At 43.2% G+C, this 21,296-nt stretch overlaps 1 protein-coding gene across 8 annotated transcripts in view; it reads left to right on the forward strand.

Moving 5' to 3' along the window:
* RAB44 (RAB44, member RAS oncogene family) overlaps positions 1–21,296 on the forward strand; it is a 710,497-nt gene that overhangs the window by 593,925 nt on the left and 95,276 nt on the right. For all 8 annotated transcript variants that reach the window (XM_085600504.1, XM_085600485.1, XM_085600530.1 and 5 more), the window contains one exon: positions 11,134–11,215. In XM_085600504.1, the coding sequence (XP_085456630.1) occupies positions 11,134–11,215 (82 nt within the window). The remainder of the gene's footprint in view (positions 1–11,133; positions 11,216–21,296) is intronic.

The following is a 21,296-nucleotide window of genomic DNA, read 5'->3' on the forward strand; positions in this document are numbered from 1 at the left end:
GTTGGAGGAGTTAGTGTGGGGAACAGTGTTTATCACCATTGGTAATACCGCTGGCGTGTCTGTCTGTCTCCAGAGGTACTGTGCCATCGGGGGAGGCGTGGTGGTCCGCGGCTGGGTAGGCGCCCCTGGTCTTGCCCTAAAAAATTATTAGGAAATTGTCATCCTCCTGTCCTGAAGAGATCCCACCACTCGCTAAGGGATCGAAACGTCGTCGACAACCATTTCTAAACTCCATTGTATTGCAAATTGAAATGTCGGAGTATGAAATGTCTTACTGACTTTTTGTTAATAACTACCTTCGTGCACCAAAAAGTCACCTTTTAAATCACTTGCCTGGGTACCGGAAATCGGCTGATTTCCTATTACCCTGCCACCAACTCACTCACTGTTTTATTTATTTTTTCCGCACATTTAATGTAATTTACTGGTAATTTTTGCACTGTCTTCAAACATAAAACCCAATTTTTCATTGTACTAATTGCGGCATCTTAATTTACTCTACTTGAATGGGACCATTGTTCCTTTATAAAAATGTATACACCCTTGGTCCCTTCTGACTCCTAGGGTCTCCTTGTTCCTTATAATCTTATCAAGTGTAGTTGGCGCTATATAAATGCAATTTGAATGCAAGATACGTGTAGGATATGGCATAGTGTATTAACATATGGCTGATGACAGTTTGTTTAACCTTTTCCGGTAACTTCAGCATGGTGAACTATGCTCTACCTACTTGAAAGTTCACCGTACACCACTGATATTCCTCAGCACATTCTAAGTACGTGAAACAAAGCAAATAAAAGTCTGTTTTAAAGTTTTAGTGATAGTCATTCTGGTCCATGAGGTTATGAGATTTGGCCCTCCATCAACATACAAAATTTTCATAATGTAGGTAGGAACTGCTCTCAAGCTCGTGAACTTTATTGGTCATTGAGCTCACCCACGAAAGGGAGCCTAACAACATAGAGGACAAACGTGTTGTGTGATCACAGTCGTGGATTCCATTCTTAAGGAGAGATGTTGAGTGGAGTGTGATTCACAACAGAACAAGGAATACTTTTGGCAAGCTATAAAGAATAACATTACTCCATCAACACGAGAGAGGAAAAGTGATTCCACTACAACGCGGATGTTCTCATAGTGCATCAGAGGTTTGATTCTAAGCATTTGGTGTAGTTAAGAACAAGTTGATGCAATGAAGTTGGCAATCTAATATATGATGCTTTAGAGTGAAACATAGGGAGTTTAGCAAGTGTGGGTTAAAGACAGAGAAGCGCCGGTTGACTAAGGAGGAACAAGAAGAAGGAAGAATTTTGTTTTGCTAGTTTTAGCTGCAAGGAAAAAGTAGTCATCAATTCAAATGGCTGATCAAAACAGAGGTAAAAGCTTCAGAAGTCAGTATCTTCCTTAGCAACGCTGTCAGTACTAAGTTCAGGATTTGCAATTACTATTATTGTTTCACAGGAGAGGTATTCTGTTTAGTAGGGAAATCTGAAGATCTTCCACCTGGTTGGTCCATTTGGAGGGCTTGTAACACTTAAGAAGTAGTCAGACACCAGCTACTAACCTGTTAGGTCTAGACAAAGGTTTCAATCACTTAAACTTGAGTGAAATCCCTTTAGGATATTACACAAAGCAGACAGGTTTGGCTTGAAAGAAAACGTGTAAAGCAACGATACTCAACATGTGGCAACACCTCCTCAGGGGGTTTGCGACTGCTTAGAAAGTTAAATTATATAAAAAGATTAATAAAGTGTATATACATTTAGAAGACAAATGCAAAATTAAGAATATTAAAACATTCTGTGAATGTGAAGGAATTTAAATTTGGAAGCCAAAAAATGTACTTGATATCCACAGATAGATTTGTGACGGCAGTGGAAGAGTATAGTATGAATCATTGGTGGCCTCAATTGAATTAAAAAAGCTCAATCCTTCCAATTATTATTAAAATTTCGTATTTTTATATTTGTGAATTATATAAAATGTTTCATCATTTGTGTAGTTTTTTGATCAAAGCTTGTTTCTGCATTTATGTGTATTGTTTTGCGGTTCAAATCATTGAAAGTGCTTGAGCTGGGGTCCCCATATTCCAATACTACTCAGTTGGGGTCCCCTGGTTCCAATGATGACTCAGTCCCTAGATTTCAATAATGCTTTGGCGAAGGTCCCAGTGTTTCAGTAATGATTAAGCGGGGATCCACAGAAGTCAAAAGGTGAACAACCACTGGTGTAAAGTATTGTGATGTACCAAAACAGTTAATAGTCAACTACAACACAAGAAAAATCGCACTTTTAAAAATAAAAAAGATAATAGTAGGCAAAATGATACCAAAATGACAAAAATCTAATAAGTGAAACTGTAGATTTGATTTTTTCAAATATGTAAGTGAAAAAGGGCCAAGAAAAGGTAAAGCGATAGTGACAGTCTATGATCACAGTTGACTGGGACATATGTATGATTTCAGGCTGACTGCGACGGAGAGTTGGTCGGATACACTAAGTAGGTTTATTCCGGTAGGAGATTTTAACTTGAGAATTTGAATCTGAAAGGGAAGTTAAAATCTTCAAGCGGGAGAAGGTTTCAGGCTGTATCCGAGTAGAGTTCCACAATGCCAGATTGTTATAGGACAAGGTCCCACTGAAACAGCTGTTTTAAGTGGGAAAAGCTCTCAGCAGGAAAATTCAACTTTCCCGCTCAGAAAAGTCCAATTGTTGGCTAGACATTTTTTTAAACTTGGCTCAGTCGAGATTTCTACTTACAGACTTCGGGAACGATTTAGAGTTTGGCAGATGGGATACTCTATCACAAACATAACATATATATCCTGTCCACCGTATTACAATTCCATTATATCCTATTGCACTTGTAATACGGCTGATGGGATATATGTCACATTTGTTACAGAGTATCACATACGCCAAACTCTAAATTAGGCTGTTAGTCTCTTTTTCAGAGCTCCTGATCCTCCAGTGTGACCAGCTTGCAGGCTGTATCCGATGATAAGTTCTATAAGGCCAGATACTTTCTTGTTGAGTGCCCATTGAAACTAATTTGCTTTTGCAGAGAAGTTCCAGAGGGAGAAACCTGGTTTTGTATCCCAGTGAAGTCACGCCTTGGGCGGATTGGCCTGGGTGGTTTGTCCCTGTACTTTGGAAGTCCCAACTTTTCAGATGTGTTAGGAGACGTCCAGCTATACACAGCCATAGGTCCCAGGTGCTCAGACACTGCACTTGTGGGTCCGGACTCATTCCAGCAGAGGCCACCAGCAAGGTCCAGTCCAGGTCCAATTGCCACCGGGCAACTGAGCACTTCAGGGAAAAGGTCTCTTGCAGCTTGAAGTGTCCCTGTGACCACACACGAGGGCAGTCAACTGACCCTTGGAGTCCACTTATTTGTCTTTGGTGCAACTGGAGACAGGTCCAGTCCTTCAGGTCTCCCCACAGGCCTCAAACTGCTGGTGCAGTCCTTCTTCTGGTCTTTCATAGGTCCAGTTTTTTTTTGAGGGTGTCTTGGGGTACCTCATTTAATCTTGACAAAGGGTAGTGGGTGGGGGTGACCCCTGGCGCCTTACTGATCAATGGGGTTGAAGTTCACAGGGTAAACCCTACCCATTTTACAGCAGTTCCAATTTGCCCTACTACAAACAATCCCATAGTGCACTTTACTTCCAAAATCCAAGATGGAGAATCCCTTCTCCCCATGTTCAAAGCCTATGTGCCAACCCAGAGGTGTTACCAGGATAATGAGCAGTCCACTTCTTTGTGGTCACTCAAAACCAGTTCTGAGCGTAACTCTCTTCCCTCTGGGTATGGAGCCAGCCTGACTAAGTGGACAAGGGTTAGGTCTTCCCAAGTGTAACCTGCCATTTACTTGTGACAGAGCAAGTCCCTTTGAAGTTAATAAAGTTCCTGAGCTCACCCCAGCTGTTCTTCCTGCCAGTAGAAGAAAAATAATTTCCAAGCACCAGGACATTCTCTCTCTGCTCTGTAAGCAGTTTTCACATCTTATTAAGGTCATTGCTGGGCAGCTGCTGCAGAGCTATTGTAAATTAGCCTCCTGGAGCTACAGGAAGGGAAAAAGCAACTTTCTAAAAGTTACTAATTCTAAATATTTGGTCAAATCTGACTTCACCATTAAAATGGGTTTTAATAAATATTTAAAAAGTAATTTAATTGTTTTACTGGCTGGTCCCAAACCATTAGATACCCTAATTGAGATTTTAATCTCTACTCTAGTTTTCTCATAGAACAGCCAGGGCCTTCAACAGTGAAAATAGATTTTGGGAGCCTGTCACTGCAGGGACATGGTGCCATTGAATTTCTATATGTCCCATTTTTAAATAGTATACTCTCTACCTTGTGGGCTACAAGGCCTGAATAGGGATGACTTATTATTATTTAAAAGGAAGGGTTTTCTCCTGTCAAATTAGTTATTTTTACTAATCAGGCTGTAGGCTAAAGTGCAGCAGTCAGACTCAAATGGTAGCCCTGTAGTCATGTTTTCCTTATCACACTCCTAGATGGCACAATAAGTGCTACAGTTCAGGTGACATTTAACTTTCCATGGCATAGGTGTATTTTCTTCACCATATACTCTGGCCTTACAAAGAAAGTTAAATAAACCAATCAGGACTTAGTTAGTTTAACCATGTTTCAGGTGGTAGAGCACATGCACTGGGCCTGGACAGCTGTGTCCCAGTGCACAGGGACAAAAAACCCAGCAACATCATTCCGAAAAATGGGGGGGCCTCACAAAAAGAGGCATTTTCACACAGTGCACCAAAATTCAATTCAACATACAATTTAAGGTTAGTAGAAATGTTAAAAAGACCAAACCTATTACAGGACCTGTGGGCATCCAAAGGTATAATATCCTGCAAACAAGTGCTTTGTTCCTCCCAGACAGTGAGCTACTAAGTCTTGAAGGCGGCAGATGGGTACTTAGTCACAAATGTGATGGATATCCAGTCCACCTTTACACAAGGGCATTAGGATATAATTCACTTGTAATATAGCAGACACATTTCTGACTGTGTACACATTCGCCAAGCTCTAAATCAGGCCCGTATGGGTCCTTGAAAAAAAGGTTGGCATTATGTGATTTCCAGGACCCATACGGGCCTGATTTAGAGCTTGTGCAAATGTAACGTTTGCAAAAGCAATGGGCAACTTTCATCAGCTGTTTCTTATTTGTTTCAACATCTAGGAAATCTGGCCGTGGGTGAGACCCACAGCTTTTTTAGGTCGTGACTCTCTTGGAGCACAGTGTGTTTTGCATGATGTGTGCACTGAGTACAGTGTATTATATGGGAACAGGTGATGCGCCTCCAGAGGCATGGAGCAGTATGCAATATGTGCAATAGGGGGCACAGGTAGTTGTGTCCAGTGTCATGTTTGACATATTCAGCCAGTCCTGGGATTATTTGGCCAGCAGCTTTTTGCATGCTCAGATTTGTAGCCCTGTACTTACACTGGTAAAAGCAAAACTGCAAGTCTCATACCTCAGAATCCTATTCATTAATATGTAACAATCGGATGAAGATATACATGGCATGGGCTTCTTTACAACTATGCACAGGCATTTTCTGTTTTAGACAAGTGGGCATATATATATATATTTTCCTTAGTCAAAGTTCCAGGAGGGGAATCAGGTGGCTCCCCAACCAATTTAAGGTGCAGTGCAAAAATATGAACATAGCTAATTAGAGAATGGTACTCTTAGACACTAGAGCTGCAGAGACAGTTGACAACTAGTGTCATTATGTAAAACTGGTGAGAACATACCGAGATTTAAATGAAACTGGAAATCTTTGGAAATCTCTACTGACTGCCTAAAGTATAGGTCCTTGCTCTGAAGGCAGGCATTGAACAAAATTACCTAAACCCATTATGTCTGACTTTTGTTTTACTAATGCCTTCCTGGAATGTAACCATTTGGACATCACTCTCAGAATTTAAAGGGCTCATCAATTCCTCTTTCAAACAGACCAAACCTACAGCAATGATGATTTGCTTAGGCATTGCTGTGCTCCATGAACAAATAAACACACAGGTATGCCAAAACCAACCAATACAGTCGATGATGCTCCTTTCTAACATCTGCTCTCGTAATCAACCATTGAAAGGCCATAAAATGTTTGGCAACTAATTGATCCAATGAGAGCAGAGGGAGTGTAGGGCTTTTAGCAAAAGCCAACAAAGTTTAATGTTATCATGAAACATATTATTGAGAGCTAGAAATGAAGGTTTATTATGAACCTTTTTAAATTTAGAAACATAAAATCTGGTAAGACACTTGTTTACAGTTGTATAGATAGGTAATACTTGCTTTGTTGGGCAGTGGCCAGGATGACATAAACATTGCTCTTTTGGGTAGTAATGTATCCTAACACGCAGAGATTAAGTGAATTTATTGGCTTGTCTTAATTTCCGTTAGGGAGACTGCACTCATAGCGCAAATTTGTAAATGCTTGTGTTGCATTGTGGAGCCACTGGGTACTGGTACACGTGCAGAAGGAGACAATACTTTTCTTTCTATGTGTTCAGAATATGGGCTCTCTAAATAACCCTTCAGTAAACTACAAACTGATTTTTTGACTTCAAGCAGAATAGCTGGTGAGGGCTCGTAAACCGACACACATTATATTGATTTATTGGTATTAGCCATACTCCTCCTCATTCATTTTGAAAAATGGCTTACAAATATTCGTTCTATGATCTGTATATCCCTAGTATATGTTTATCATCTGATTGGCCATTAGCTGCTACAACCTCAAGTACAATTTTGGGGAAGTACCTTAATAACTGATGTTAAAGGAGGGCTTCACAAGGTTTAGCTATGATCTAGGCCTCTCTTCAATGCATCCCTCGAACCATTACCAGAGACCCTTGAACCCTTTACCATGCTGTTCAGTGTTGCATTCTATAACTATATGGACAACACACATACTATTTGAAAGCTCAAAGGCCCTTTATATCTTGACTCGTGTTCTCTAGGTCAGTGCCTTCAAACAATAAAAACAAGGCAGATCCCACTAGGCATCTGGAACTTGGACCCTACTTAAAACCTCAATGAAAGTCAGAATTCTGAGTTGGTGGATGTCGACCTACCACCTGAGCCTCCAGTAAATCAAGTGGCCAAGGAGCTATCTACAAAATGTGAACATTGTTCTGTACCTTCCCTCATCTATGCCTATTTCAGAGAGTTCAAACTACTGTAGTCTTGGTCCTGTCATGCCTGTGCCAAGGGGTACTTCTCCACCTATTGCTGAGACTCAATCAGGTAGAAAAGGCAGCCATCAGCGAACTCCTGCATCTACTTACATGACCATATCATTAAAGCCATTCAAGCCCTCCAATGGTTGCCTCTCCCAGATGAAGTTCATTGAAGGCTCTGTGCTTCTCCCTTATCTTTCAACTAAGACTACAGCTATATGCAGAAAGAAGGATCATCTGTTCCAGGCTGGCCCCTTTCCTGACAATCCAGCCTATCAGGCAAATATGTCTTAATGGAGTGTGTCCCTGCCAAGCTCTTGAACTCACTATCACCAAGGATCATCAATGACCATCTAGCATTCAAGAGGGTGGTAAAGACCCAAAAGTTCCCACGCAGATAGCAATCTGTTCTTAGGTCTATTCATTCATAGTTCTTTACACTCGATGTTCCCTGTCCAGTCCACATTGCTACACATAATAGGAATAAGAAATATTAGGTAGTAGTCAAATGAACAAAACTTACGAAGCAGGTGGAATATCTTAACGAGAAAAGATGTGGGAGCCAAGTGGTGAGTGAAGCCATAGGATGACTAAGTTCAGTCCTTCATTGGGATGGATCCAGATCTAGAGTAAATTGAAAGCATGACTGAACAGAAAGGTTTTAAGACTTTTTCTGTATCAGAGGTAATTTCCTTGGTTTCTTAAGGTGGGATAAAGGTCATTGTAGAAATGAGCATCTTTCCCCATGTTTCAGTCTTTTGAGTGTGTTGAATGAGTTTTGTTGCTTTGGCTGATCTTAGGACTATTGTTGCTTGGTAAGGAGAGGCCAGAACATGCAGGTTGCTACTGACTGCTCTATATAGTACCTTGTGTATAATATGAAGTACCTAGAATGCAGTCCTATGTTGTACAGGTAGCCAATGTAGATTCCTCTGTGTTGGTGAGGTAGGTTTGAATTTCCTGTGGTTAAGACTGATTCTTGACTCTAGGCTATGCATTTTCTGCAACTTCTGGGCTTTGGGATTTTGGGGATCTGCGTACATACTACTGTAGTTGCCCAATCTGTATAAGATTAGAGCTCTTGTTAGTGTAATGAAGTGTTACATAAGGGGAGGGTGGATATTCCTGAGCATAGATAGCTGGAAGGTATACGTTTTTACAACATAATTTATCCGAGGTTTAGTGGGCAGTTTTTAATCAATTAATCAAAATATTTGTAAAGCGCACTACATACCCGCGAGGCGCTGGGGGGGCTGCTACTGATCGAAAAGCCAGGTCTTGAGTGTTCTCCTGAAGGTCAGCAGGTCTTGGGTCTGTCGTAGGCTCAGTGGTAGGGTGTTCCATGTTTTGGCGGTGAGGTGGGAGAAGGATCTCCCGCCGGTGGTAGTTCTTCGGATGCGCGGAACGGTGGCAAGTGCGAGGTCGGCGGATTGTAGCTGGCGGTTGGGGATGTAGAAGGAGAGTCGACTGTTGAGGTAGGCAGGGCCGATCTTGTGGAGTGCCTTGTGTGCGTGGATGAGGAGCTTGAAGGATATCCTCTTGTTGACGGGGAGCCAGTGCAGGTTTCTGAAGTAGGGGTGATGTGGCTGTGACGTGGCATGTCGAGGATCAGTCGTGCCGAGGCGTTTTGGATGCGTTGTAGTCGTTTGATGAGCTTGGTCAGGGCTCCCGTGTCGAGGGCGTTTCCGTAGTCGAGTCTGCTGCTGACGAGAGCCTGGGTGACTGTCTTCCTTGTGTCTGTTGGGAGCCATCTGTAGATTTTGCGGAGCATGCAGAGGGTGTTGAGGCAGGAGGAGGAGACGGCGTTGACTTGCTTGGTCATTGAGAGCGTTGAGTCTAGGATGATTCCCAGGTTACGTGCGTGGTCTGTGGGTGTCGGGGCTGTCCCAATGCCGTCGGCCACTAGGAGTCATCCCAGGCTTATGGGTTGGAGCCGAGGATGAGGACCTCCGTCTTGTCCGAGTTCAGCTTCAGGCGGCTGGCCCTCATCCAGTCGGCGATGGCCTTCATTCCTTCGTGGAGGTTATTTTGGCGGTGATGGGGTCCTTGGTGAGGGAGAGGATCAGCTGAGTGTCGTCAGTGTAGGAGATTATGTTGAGGTCGTGCTGTCGGGCGATGTGTGCAAGCGGGGCTATGTAGATGTTGAACAATGTCAGGCTGAGGGAGGAGCCCTGGGGTACGCCGCAGATGATCTCGGAGGCTTCTGATCGGAATGGGGGGAGGCGGATGCTCTGGGTTCTGCCTGAGTGGAAGGATGTGGTCCATTAGAGCCTTGTCTCGGATCTCTGCGGCGTGGAGTCGTGCACGTAGTGTGCGGTGGCAGACGGTGTCGAAGGCGGCGGAGAGGTCTAGGAGGATGAGAGCTGCGGTCTCACCGTTGTCCAGTAGGGTCCTGATGTTGTCGGTGGCAGCGATGAGGGCGGTCTCGGTGCTGTGATTCCAAAGTTTTTAGATTTTTAGATTATGTTTTCATGGCAGTACCTGTCTAAATATATTAACACGTCAGTCCGTATAAAACATGCCTATAAATATATAAGTTTTCAAAGTAATTTGAAATATATTTTATTTCATGTCATTCTAAAATAAATTAAATTCTAAAAATACAACCAAATAAAAATACAGGGTGATATAATAAATTACTATTTTCATAACTCAACAAAAATTTTATATTTCTGTACAATCCATAAATATACACATAATATTATTTAAACCTAAGTGAAAATTTTTAATTGTTTATAATTTTTCAATGTAAAGCAAATAAAACATTATAAGCAACCTGCCACCATCACTGTAAAATAAAATATACATGATACAAAGAAATAGATAGCACTAGTACACTATAGCAACATATATTAAGACATTCATCAACATAAATATGCATTTTACAAAATTAAATTCTATCCTTTCCAGTCTCTAATCGGTCATAAATGTGTGTTTTCTCTGCAGCTATGCTCTTGCAAATGTTAAGCAGACATCTGCTTGCCAAATGAAATTGAGTGGCTTTGCAGCACTGTTCTTTTGAGCCAAGTTACGAAGATGTGTCTAAAAGAGTGGTGTTTGAAGGAGATTTGTAGCATTTATTATATAAATACTTCCAGCTATATTTTCCATTTTTATTTTCACACATTATAATATTTGTATATAATTTTCATATGACTTAGTTGTTTATTCCTTAAAACTCGTACTGCCCCTTGTGTTTTCCCACTTAAATGTTTCTACTTCATCTAGAAAGGTGGAGAGAGACAATAATACATTTCTATTGTTGCTGTTGTAATGTAAATGTTTACTAAGAAATGCCAAGCGATGGACCATGGAATAGAGAGGCCTATTGACTATTGGGGCAGCTATCAGAATAGCTGTATGCCAGTAACCATGCTTCCGCTAGAGGTTGTGCTGAAATGATGCACCATTGTAAGATATTGTAATAGAAATGTATTTTGTTATTTTACAGTGGAGTTACCTGTCAAATAGAAATTGTAATTCTTGTTTGTCCTGATTGACAAATATGGGTGGATGTGGCGAGATGACAGCTAGAAAATGGCGTGAGGGATGTTTGGGAATGTCAATTCCTCAGTGATTGGGTATTGTTGACGGGTACTGAAAGAGGTGGGTTTTCCATACTGGTTTAAAGATGAGGAGAATGGTAACTGGATCCGCATGAGGGAAATTACTTTGGAGCAGAAGTAACAAATCTGAATGAAGGCATAGAGCGTGTAAGAGGGAAACAAGCTATGGCATAGCAGAACATTGTGTTGAGGGTCTCACAGAATATTGCATTTATTATTTAAGAACTCAGCTTTATGTACAGCAGGCTAAAGGTGGTAACTGAAAAGGGGAAATGCCAGATGACTACGAAGAGCTTCAAATGTGTTTTTTTTCTTATGTTTATAAATCAATATTTCAATTTTTTTGCCATAGGATTGGATTACCGCATAAAAACTCTGATCGTGGACAACAAGCGCTTTGCTTTACAAATGTGGGACACAGCTGGGCAAGAAAGGTAGGATAAACAATATAAACTTTGTGATAAGTGACAAGTGGGGTGTAGGAACTCCCGTGGAGTGGACAATTTAGGAAGATTATGATTGTAGATCACATAATTCATATGAATAAACACATATTTCATTAAATTGTAAGTTTACCTGAGGTTTAATTGATAAATAATTGAACTGTAAGATGTTTTTACGCTGAAAAACATTAGTTTTTGCAAATTTGTAGTCATTGTGATAAGTCAGTAAGATGGTACCTTTTAAGTGGAAAGAAGAGAAAGATTTGAAAATCATCTTGAATCGCTGTAGGATACATAGGGGCTTGGCAGACAGGGTACTCTGTCATAAATGTGCGCAGTACCCAATCTACCAAACTCTCCTTCTTCCCACCTCATTTAGAGACGTGGACATTTCTGTCCGCAGAGTCTCCATTGGCTCCTCCAACAGAAAACTTACCTCGATGGGCCCACAGTGTAAAAGGCCACCAGAGATTAGCCTTCACACTGCCCACTCTATTTAGAGCAGACTGTGTTTTTTTCTGTCACTGTCAGGAAAAGCTTACAGTTGAGGAGCAGAAGTAAGTTTAAGCTTTGGGAGTTTGATTCTAAAAAAGAAAATAGTTTGGTGAACCGCTGTCAAAACTGACAACAGCCATTCATCAAGCTTCTTGTACCTTGAAGGGAACCGCTATGACTGTGGTTCTTTTCAAGATACAAAGATTCCTGCTAGGCCGGCAGTCATTTCTACATTTGATGGACAGAGTGTCTTTGGGATGGCAGACCTAATGTCCTCCACCATCCTAGCTGATGTTAGTCTGTCCAACAAACACAAAATCAAGCCCCTAGATGAAAGACACAGGTTTGTTCATTTGCTAAGCTGCAGAATCCCCATTTCTGTGAGATACTTTGAGTGCCCTTTCAATCCCATTCTTGTGAGTGGACTAAAGTCCCAAGAGAAAATTAGGGTTGATGTCTTTATTAACACTACCTCTAATTAAGCACCCTATCACAGATGGCCATTTCATTTTGCCCACTATCATGCAGCTGCCCAGCTTCATGCTAAATCAGGTGTAGTGCAAAAGCATTCCACATTCTAGGACTGACATGTAAATGTAAGCACACACACACACAGCCCCATGCATGGCGGGATAGCATTTTTTAAGGCCTGAGACCATGAAATTCGTTGAACCTTTCATTTTCCTCTCCTTCTGCTGTTAAGTAGATTTTATATCATATTGGGGTTCCATTGAAATCAGTGGACTGGCAGCAAGCTGTAAACGCTGGAATAGGTGTGCGGCCTACATTATTATAGTACCCTAATCCATTTACTCAGCCTGTCTCTCTCTCGAGCCTGCTCTTGGAATATGTTGAGTTGTGCAGAGGAGGGAAGAGGCAGAGACTGTGTTTGAGGGTTTTGAGAGAAGGCTTCTATCTCCCCTTCCCACTACCTCCTCTGTCAGCTCCTACTGTCATGTGGTGAGAGACCAAACTGTAGAAGTGGCAAGAGGGGAACATCGGCAGCCCGTCTTCCCCTCTGCCTTGCCAAATCAAATGAAGCAATTTTGGTAGATCCGAGGGACAAGCAAGGGCCTCAGCTAGCTATAAAGCCATCCTCTAATGTTATTGGCCCTCGCCTTCGACTCAAGTAACTAAAACTGAGAAGGCCTTTTATGGCTAACATAGCCCCATGTAGCTCATTTTATGGCCATGCTATAGGAACTTAAAAGGGGATAAATAGGAAAAATAAAAGGCAGTTGCCGGTGTAAAGGGAGAGATGCCTGTGCAAATTATGGTCATGTCAAATATTTTGAACTGCCTTTAAACTATGAAATTTTCAGTCAGTTCCCTTAAGGAATTGTTTTAAAATACATCCTTTGGTTCTATGTTTTCAATATGTTTCCTAAATGTTAAAAAAAAAAAAAAGAAAACTGCAGATGGTTTTACTTGCTTTGCATACCATTAGTATTAGAATATGTATATAATACCTCTAAAAAGTGTTTACTTTAAGCAATGTTTTGGGGAAAGTGTGCTTCAAAATGCAGGATTTAAAAAAGATTTCCTAGTGGGAAGAACACGCCATGGGGGCTATGGGGAGATCTAACTCATTTTGATCACTCAATCGCTTGGAGCAATTAGGGAAGTGTCTTTTCACCTGACAGCAGCAACTATTAGCCTAACTCAAGAAACTGGGGTAAAATAAATATTGATACTTTGAATAAGATTTTATCTGAGATTACCCCCATCCCTTGTCCAATATCGGTAACAGACGCCGATGCCATACATAATTGGATACTCAAGTCTATTGATGTTTGTCTTCCGTTTTCGGCTGAGAAGGTGAACAATCACTGGCCCCCGGCCCCTTGGTTTTCTGAGAGTTTAAAAGCAGAGAAAAGTAAATGCAAAGCGTCTGAGAGACGCTGGAAAAGGGACTGTGCTCTAAATACAAAATTAGCAGATAAGTTGGCAAAAAGAAACTACCATGCACTTTGTAAAGCTGCGCGTGCGGAGCACGTGACCTCTACTATTTCGAAGGCACAGAACAATGCCAAAACATTGTTCAAGCTTGTTAAAGAACTATCGGGCACAGCGTGCCTACTCAAATCTCCGGATCTCACTGAATCTCAATGTGATGATCTTGCTAGGTTCTTTCTCAATAAAGTGGAAAGCATATACTCCACATTGAATGAAGTCCAACCAGCTAATAGGCAACAGCATGCAAAGGATCTTGATTATTCAATCATAAATACGGATCCTCAGGCTAGAACATCTTTGACACCCATCAACAATCTAGAGACTTGCTACTGATTGGTTATTTGTGTATCGCACAGCCGCAAAATCTGTATTATTTGATTTGTCTAATTTCAATAAAAACTTAAAAAAAAAAAAATCTAGAGACTTGGGTGCCTTTGGACATTAATTCCTTTAGGCGAATCTTGGACAGTCTTAAATCCAGTTCTCCTAGGGACCCTGTCCCCATTTCTGTGTTCCAGAAATTTGAAAAGTCATCTGTGCTGTTAATTATGGTGTTGCTTAATGCCTCCTTAATGGAAGCTAAGGTACCATCTGCTTGGAAGCATGCGATGGTTCTTCCACTTTAAAAAAAATGTAACACTGACCCTGCACAACTGTCTAACTTCTGGCCCATTTCACTGCTCCCAGCCTTTTAAAAAATTTTGGAAAAACATGTCAACATTCAACTGTCATCATTTGTTGAATCCCAATTTTTTTTGCATGACTCTCAGTCTGGCTTCCGACCTGGTTTCTCAACAGAGATTACCTTGCTTGGAGTCACAGAAATGTTATGCAACCGTGTGGATGCCAGGGATACCATGGCTCTTATACTCCTAGACTTAAGTGCCGCGTTTGACACAGTTTTCTCATACTTTGCTCTTGCAAGCTCTGCGATCTTTGGGAGTGACTGGCGCGGCACTTATTTGGCTTAAAGATTTCTTAGCTGATCGCATGTTCCAAGTCTTCTCTCCCACTTCCAGTTCCAAAACTTACACTTCACCCTATGGTGTCCCTCAAGGTTCGATCCTTAGTCCTTTATTATTTAACATTTATGTTAGGCCTCTGGCGTTTATTGCCAAAGAGTCGGGGTTGTCTCTCTTTTCCTACGCCGATGACACCCAGATTGTTTTTTCCTTATCTACTGACAGGGCGTCCAAATCATCCTCTCTTTAATCTGGGTTGAGGAATATTGCAGGATGGATGCAAGCCAACCTGCTTAAACTCAATGGTGAAAAGACAGAGGTGATGATACTGGGCAAGAATAAAGATTTATGCGGCCCCCAACATTGGCCACCTGAAATGGGAATGTTCGGAACTTAGGTGCCATAATCGATGACCAACTTTTTATGAGGCATCAAGCAGTGAAAGTGTCGTCCGTCTGCTTTACTATCCTTAAATGGCTCAGGAAAAGCCTCTGGATGCTGCCTTTGTCTCCACAACGTACCGTGGTCCATGCTCTTGTTACTTCAAGGCTGGACTATGGCAACTTTCTGTATCTAGGAGCCAATAAGGATGTGGTACGGAAGTTACAGCTGGTTCAAAATGCGGCGGCAGGTTGCTCTGTAAGGTCCCTAAAATAGATTCCATTTCGAGATCTTCATTGGCTCAGGGTCGAGAACCGTATTAAGTTCAAAGCCCTGAGCTATATGTTCAAAATCAAAAGTGGTAAAGCACCTCAATATCTGAATGCTTTAGTTCACCTTTACCTTCCCTCACGTTCCTTACGTTCTGCACTCAGGCAAAATTTTCAGTGCCTAGGAACAGGCTGTCTCGCATGGGCGGTCGGTCCTTCTCTTATCTTGGCCCCTCTCTGTGGAACTCCCTTCCGATGGCACTCCGGCCTGAAACCATTTATGAGAATTATCGCAAGTCTTTAAAAACCTGGCTGTTTAATATGAAGAATCTATTACTCTTTTCTCTTCTTTATCTCAGTTCTGATGTGCGGCGCCAGGAAACCTTTGGGCAGCTGTGCGCCTTACAAGATTAAATTAACATAACATAACATTGTTATTCGTGAGGTTTGTTTAAGCATGCTCAACTACCCGGGGGGGGGGGTGGCGTGGCCAGCAGAGCAGCGAAATGGCCGCTCTTTGAGTGAGCTCCGCCGGCCGAGAACAAATCCTTAATTGATCCTGCCATATAGAGAGACACTGCCGGTCTGTACACTTCTGCTGCGAAAGCCTACAACGTGGTGCCTCGCTTAAAGAGCCCCACGGTCCTGCTCTCCGATCCTGTACCGAGCGCTGACCGAAGTTGTAGTGGGGCCGACCTCGCGAGCTCGCCCTGCCTCTGCATGTGCTGACTGCCCAGGAAATTGAGCCCATGGCGCTCTGTGTGGCGTAGGCTGCTTTCGCAGTAGTCACAGACTGGCAGCATCCTAGACCGAGCGAACGGCGCAAGCACAAAGTACCTGTGAAGGTGAGGAGCGGGACTGTTCAAATCATCAGGCAAAGTTGGCTGGGCACTGACAGGGAGACACTGGAATCGTGGGCCGAGGGCGCCATTTTGAATCAACGGGCAGCCGCGCGGCATAGCGGTAACTCAGACACGGGGGCCCAGCAGGGGAGAGCCCTATTGGGTTGCATCGGAGATATAGACTACACTCGTGGGGAGATCTGAGGGCCCAAACAAAACGATGCGGCGGCCTGGTCGCCCTGCAGTGCCTGGGGGTGGAGGTCGCTCCCTGAAGCCCGGGCCTGCCCTGTTGACATTTTTGATGGCTGACTGAGGTGGCGGTGAGATCCCAGATCTCTGGGGTCTGTGAATGTGCGCTGGCACCCCCGCCCCCACGGATTGAAGGCGATCGCATTGGTGGTGCACTGGTGCATGGTTGCGCCTGCCGCATACGCAGCACCCACACTGCTGGTGGCTGACGGGACCTGCTTGTTGGGTCGGCAGTGCCGGATCGAGACATGGGGAAGCAAGACACAAAACAACCCAAGTTGACTCTTGACCAGCAGAGGACCACAGAATCGGACCCTGAAGCTGGGGCCGAGAGGCCTACAGAGTCGCAGATGGATGATCGCGGAGAAGACCAGTGCACCTTGATGCTCGAGATGAGATCCAGTTTGCGAAATATCGACACTAAGCTGGATGCGCTCACTACCCAATTAGATGCGGTCAAATCACAGGTGGGAATACATGAGACTAGACTAGACGTGCTTGGGAACAGAGCCTCAGAATTTCACGAATTCCAAGTCAAAACAAAGGAACAGCTTCTCCATATGGACCAGGTGCTGGGGATCATCCGCGCTAAAAACGAGGATTTGGAGGCGAGGTCACGCCGTAATAACCTGCGTATTACAGGCATAACAGAGACAACAGCTAGATGGAGAACTACGTAGCTGATCTGCTCCGTGAACTCTTTGACACCCACCTATCTGCGGTGTTCGCGGTTGAGAGGGCACACCAAGCCCTGGGCCCCAGGCCGCCGGGCGGAGCTTTGCCCCGGACTATTTTGGCCAGGATTTTGAATTATCAGGACCGCGATCTTATTCTATGCCTTGCACGAGAGAAGGGAAGGATCACGCACAAGGGCAATCAGATCTCATTCTATCCGGACTTCACGCCTGCGGTGCAGGCAGCGAGGCGAGAGTTACTGCCTGCAAAACGTCTCCTGCTGCAAGCTCAAGTCCCTTATTCATTATTGTACCCCTCCAAACTTAAAGTAACTCATGATGGAACTGCACACTTCTTCACGGATGCCAAATCCGCCCTCAAGTTCACAAAAGACATTGGGGAAAAAAAGCCCAAACGGGTCTCCAAGCCTGCAACTTCTGCCGGGCTATATCCTTTGCTTAAGTCATGCCGCTCAATGCTCAAGGGTGGGGGACCTATATGTTACGTTTAACTGTGGGGTAGAGTGTTTTATGCTGCAATACTGTGCCACACTGTCTATCAGGGTATGGTTGATCCTGCCCAAAGGCCTTTGGATCGGATTTGGTGGGGGCGGAGACAGGCTTGATTGGATTGAGACACGTCGGGCTGTTCTGGGTTACTCGAACTGTCCTTACACTTGATGCACTGTTATGAAGATGGAGAATGTTTTATATTATTTGGGTAAATTGGCAAGTCTCTTGGCCACCCTATCCTGGCAGGGGAGTACGCTGGTAGTTCTACGCCCCTATGGGAGAATTCCCTTTGGTTATCCGCTCTTTTAGGGTGTTGAGGGTGGGTTTTCTACAACCTGATTGGGGGGGTTAGAGTGGGTGGGGGGTTGGGACGGGAAGTTCACAGTTTGTTCTTAGCCAGTAAGTCACCATGTAACCCATTAGACCGCAACCGGATGCCTATGAGTATAATGCGTTACCTTGTTCCCACTGTTGTTCCATACTGCATTAACCTAATCACCATATGGCGAGCCTGAACTGTTTGACATGGAACATCCGTGGGCTTAATGATGGTAGAAAGTCCAGACTTGTACATGTCTATTTGCTGAGACACAATGTGGACATATGTGTACTGCAAGAAACACATCTAAATGTTATACCCTCCCCCGGGTTGAAACACAATAGGTGGGACCCAGTATATTCTTCCATATATTCAAACTATTCCCGAGCGGTCGCGGTTCTTATCCGGCGAGGTCTGGACTGGAAGGAAAGGGAACTACACACTGACCCAGAGGGAAGGTTTGTTATGCTACTGGGTATTTTGGGTGGGATCCCGATTGTGCTAATTGCAGTCTATGGCACGAGCTTTTTTCAAGATATTTGGACCAGAGTCAGGGCGACAGGCTGTGACACCATTATCTGGGGAGGGGACTTCAATGCCATTTTAAACGATGAATTGGACAGGAAGGGACGTTTCGCACATTACATTCCTTGGCTAGTGCTGCATTGAATGCCATCATCTCAGATGGAACCTTAGTAGACATTTGGAGGTGTAGACACCCCACTATCAAAGAAGGGACCTGTATTTCCGAGCATCATAGGGCATGGTCACGGTTAGATTTCTGGTTGGTATCGCGCGACGTAGCAACTTGGACTGAAGCGACATCACACCTTCCCAGGTCCCTCTCGGACCATGCACCTTGCCTTCTGCAATTAACACTCCCCAACTCACCTACCCTTCTGTTTACCTGGCAGTTACAGAGGAATGCCCTTTTAGATGAGGCCTTCAAGGAAGAAATTAGGGAAGACATCACTGACTATTTTGCCCTTAATGCTGGATCGGTCGATACGGAAGCTTCCCTATGGGAGACGTTCAAGGTGGTAATTAGGGGTAAATGCACTGCCTGACAAGCTGGGGTGTTGAAGGCAATTCGGGGCACCCTCGCTTCCTTGGAGTCCCCCATCAGTGAGTTGGAAACAAAATATTACTCCTCCGATGACCTCGAGACGCTGGCCCTCTTGAAGGATAGATTGCTTGCCTTTGAGGAGGAAGCGCAGCGTGAAGTCAAGTTCTTGGGGAAACACGCCGCTGCGCAGAGATACGGGGAGGGTGACAGGCCAGGGAGGACCCTGGCGGCAATGCTCCGTGCCCCACGATCCACCGCTTACATACCTGAGCTGATAGGTGCACAACAGACTGTCATTAGAGGCCAAGCGTTAGTGTTGGATGAATTCTCCAGATTCTACTCCGACCTATATACTGCCACCCAGGATTCCAGTTCGGAGGGCCTGATGCCCTTTCTTGATTTACTGGAACTGCTGTGGTTCAGTCAACAGTTAAAGAGAAAATACCAGCTAAGTGTGCACTCAAAGTAATCCAGTAAACAAATTAAACCGCTTGTATCACTGTGTTTACTTGCTTGGTGTGCAATGCCTGGGGTGGTTCTAACCTGCCGCCTGTCGTGTAACAGAAATGCAAACTAGAGCTAAATGTTCTAGTGAGGCTATACACGTCCTATGACACTCAATAATGTGTGTGTGTTATCAATTTATCAAAATTGTATAATTGAGTAACAAGAAAGAACAAATCAATAATTATACATGAGTACCACATGCTTAATCTGAGTCATGTATTCAAAACATGATCCTGTGAACAAATCTGGAGTCCTTGTTGAAGATATGCTTCTCTTTTTTATTATCTCTTCTGGTGTAGATCCAATTAAAGATAAGGTTCATACAGTCCAACTGGTAAATCAAAGCCAATAAAGATGCAATTCATAGCTGATCCCAATGCATTTCGGGTGATATTGGCACCCTTCTTCAGGGGATTTCTATAAATGAAATTTATAAATATTCTTTTATCACAATATGAAATAAACTGAACAATATTAAGTTGTGTTGTTCAAAAGGACCTTCGTACTCCAGGAGGATGAAAAGTTGCGACGTGAGTGAATTAGAGTGCGATGTGAGTCATTATTGTTGCTATGTCAGATAACAGGATAGGGTTGGAGCCCGCAAGAGACCGAGAGAAGTATCAATGCACCCAGTGAGTAACCCGTGTGCAGTCTATGAACTATAGCGTGTGGTGATCTAAATGTACCTGTTGGCTTTCCTGATAATGATCCAAACATGTGTCCTGGACTTGACTCAAAATACGTTGCTGGTACATTATAAAACCAAAGCTAATGTTAGCTACTTAAATCGAAGTGGCGTGAAATTTGCTACTGACAGTAAAATTAATGAGACTCACCAAGCGTGAGCGAAGTCGGGATTATGCAGCTTGTGGTACTTCAGCGGGTCGAAAATAAACTTTCAGATGTCAGGATGCCGAAAGACGAGTAGGGGCTCAACTTGATATGTGTGAAAGCACCCTTGGTATATATGCAAAATATCTGCAAAATATTGCATGGTCGGTAAGGAGTGATAAAGCATTCCAAACGACTAAACTGAAAAGAGTTCGCTACATATGCAGTGTCTTAAAATTACTTCCATTATCGGTCTCCGACAAAACGTCATGTGTCCTGAAACGCCAAAGTCAAACCGTCCAAACAATCGTGTGGATTGGAGCATCTATTATGTCGCGTCTTGCGTCATTGTAGTGGAAATAGAAAGGGGACTGTAAATCTCAGGTCTTACTGAAAAGATGTCAGCCAATTTGTAGCTAGTAAATCTGTAACTAGTCGTGAAAATTGGTGAACCAGATTGTGAAACAATTATAAGGAAGTAATGGGAGAATTCCATTGTAATTCACTAAGGCAGCACTCTGTGGAAATGATGAATATCTTAACGACCGGCATGATTTATTCTCATAGAAGCTGTACAGATCCTTTCTCATTAACACTGTGCACTATTAACCAGGATATTAAGGGGTCCTGTTATGGAGCGAACGGGTCACTTTTTCAGCATTTCAGCGCAGAATTCACACTCTTGAGGTTTACAATTTCTATCCGTATTATTTTTTTCATTTTTCATTCTTTTATTTATTCGTTTCCTTTTTTTCTTGCTTTGGTGAATGGAATTCTCCCATTACTTCCTTATAATTGTTTCACAATCTGGTTCACCAACTTTCAGGACTCACAGCTAGTTACAGATTTACTAGCTACAAAATGGCTGACATCTTTTCAGTAAGACCTGATATTTACAGTCCGCTTTCTATTTCCACTACAATGACGCAAGACGCGACATAATAGATGGTCCAACCCACACGATTGTTTGGACGGTTTGACTTTGGCGTTTCAGGACACATGACGTTT

Source organism: Triturus cristatus, chromosome 1_2 (genome assembly GCF_964204655.1).
Source record: "Triturus cristatus chromosome 1_2, aTriCri1.1, whole genome shotgun sequence".
In the NCBI taxonomy this organism is placed as follows: Eukaryota; Metazoa; Chordata; class Amphibia; order Caudata; family Salamandridae; genus Triturus; species Triturus cristatus.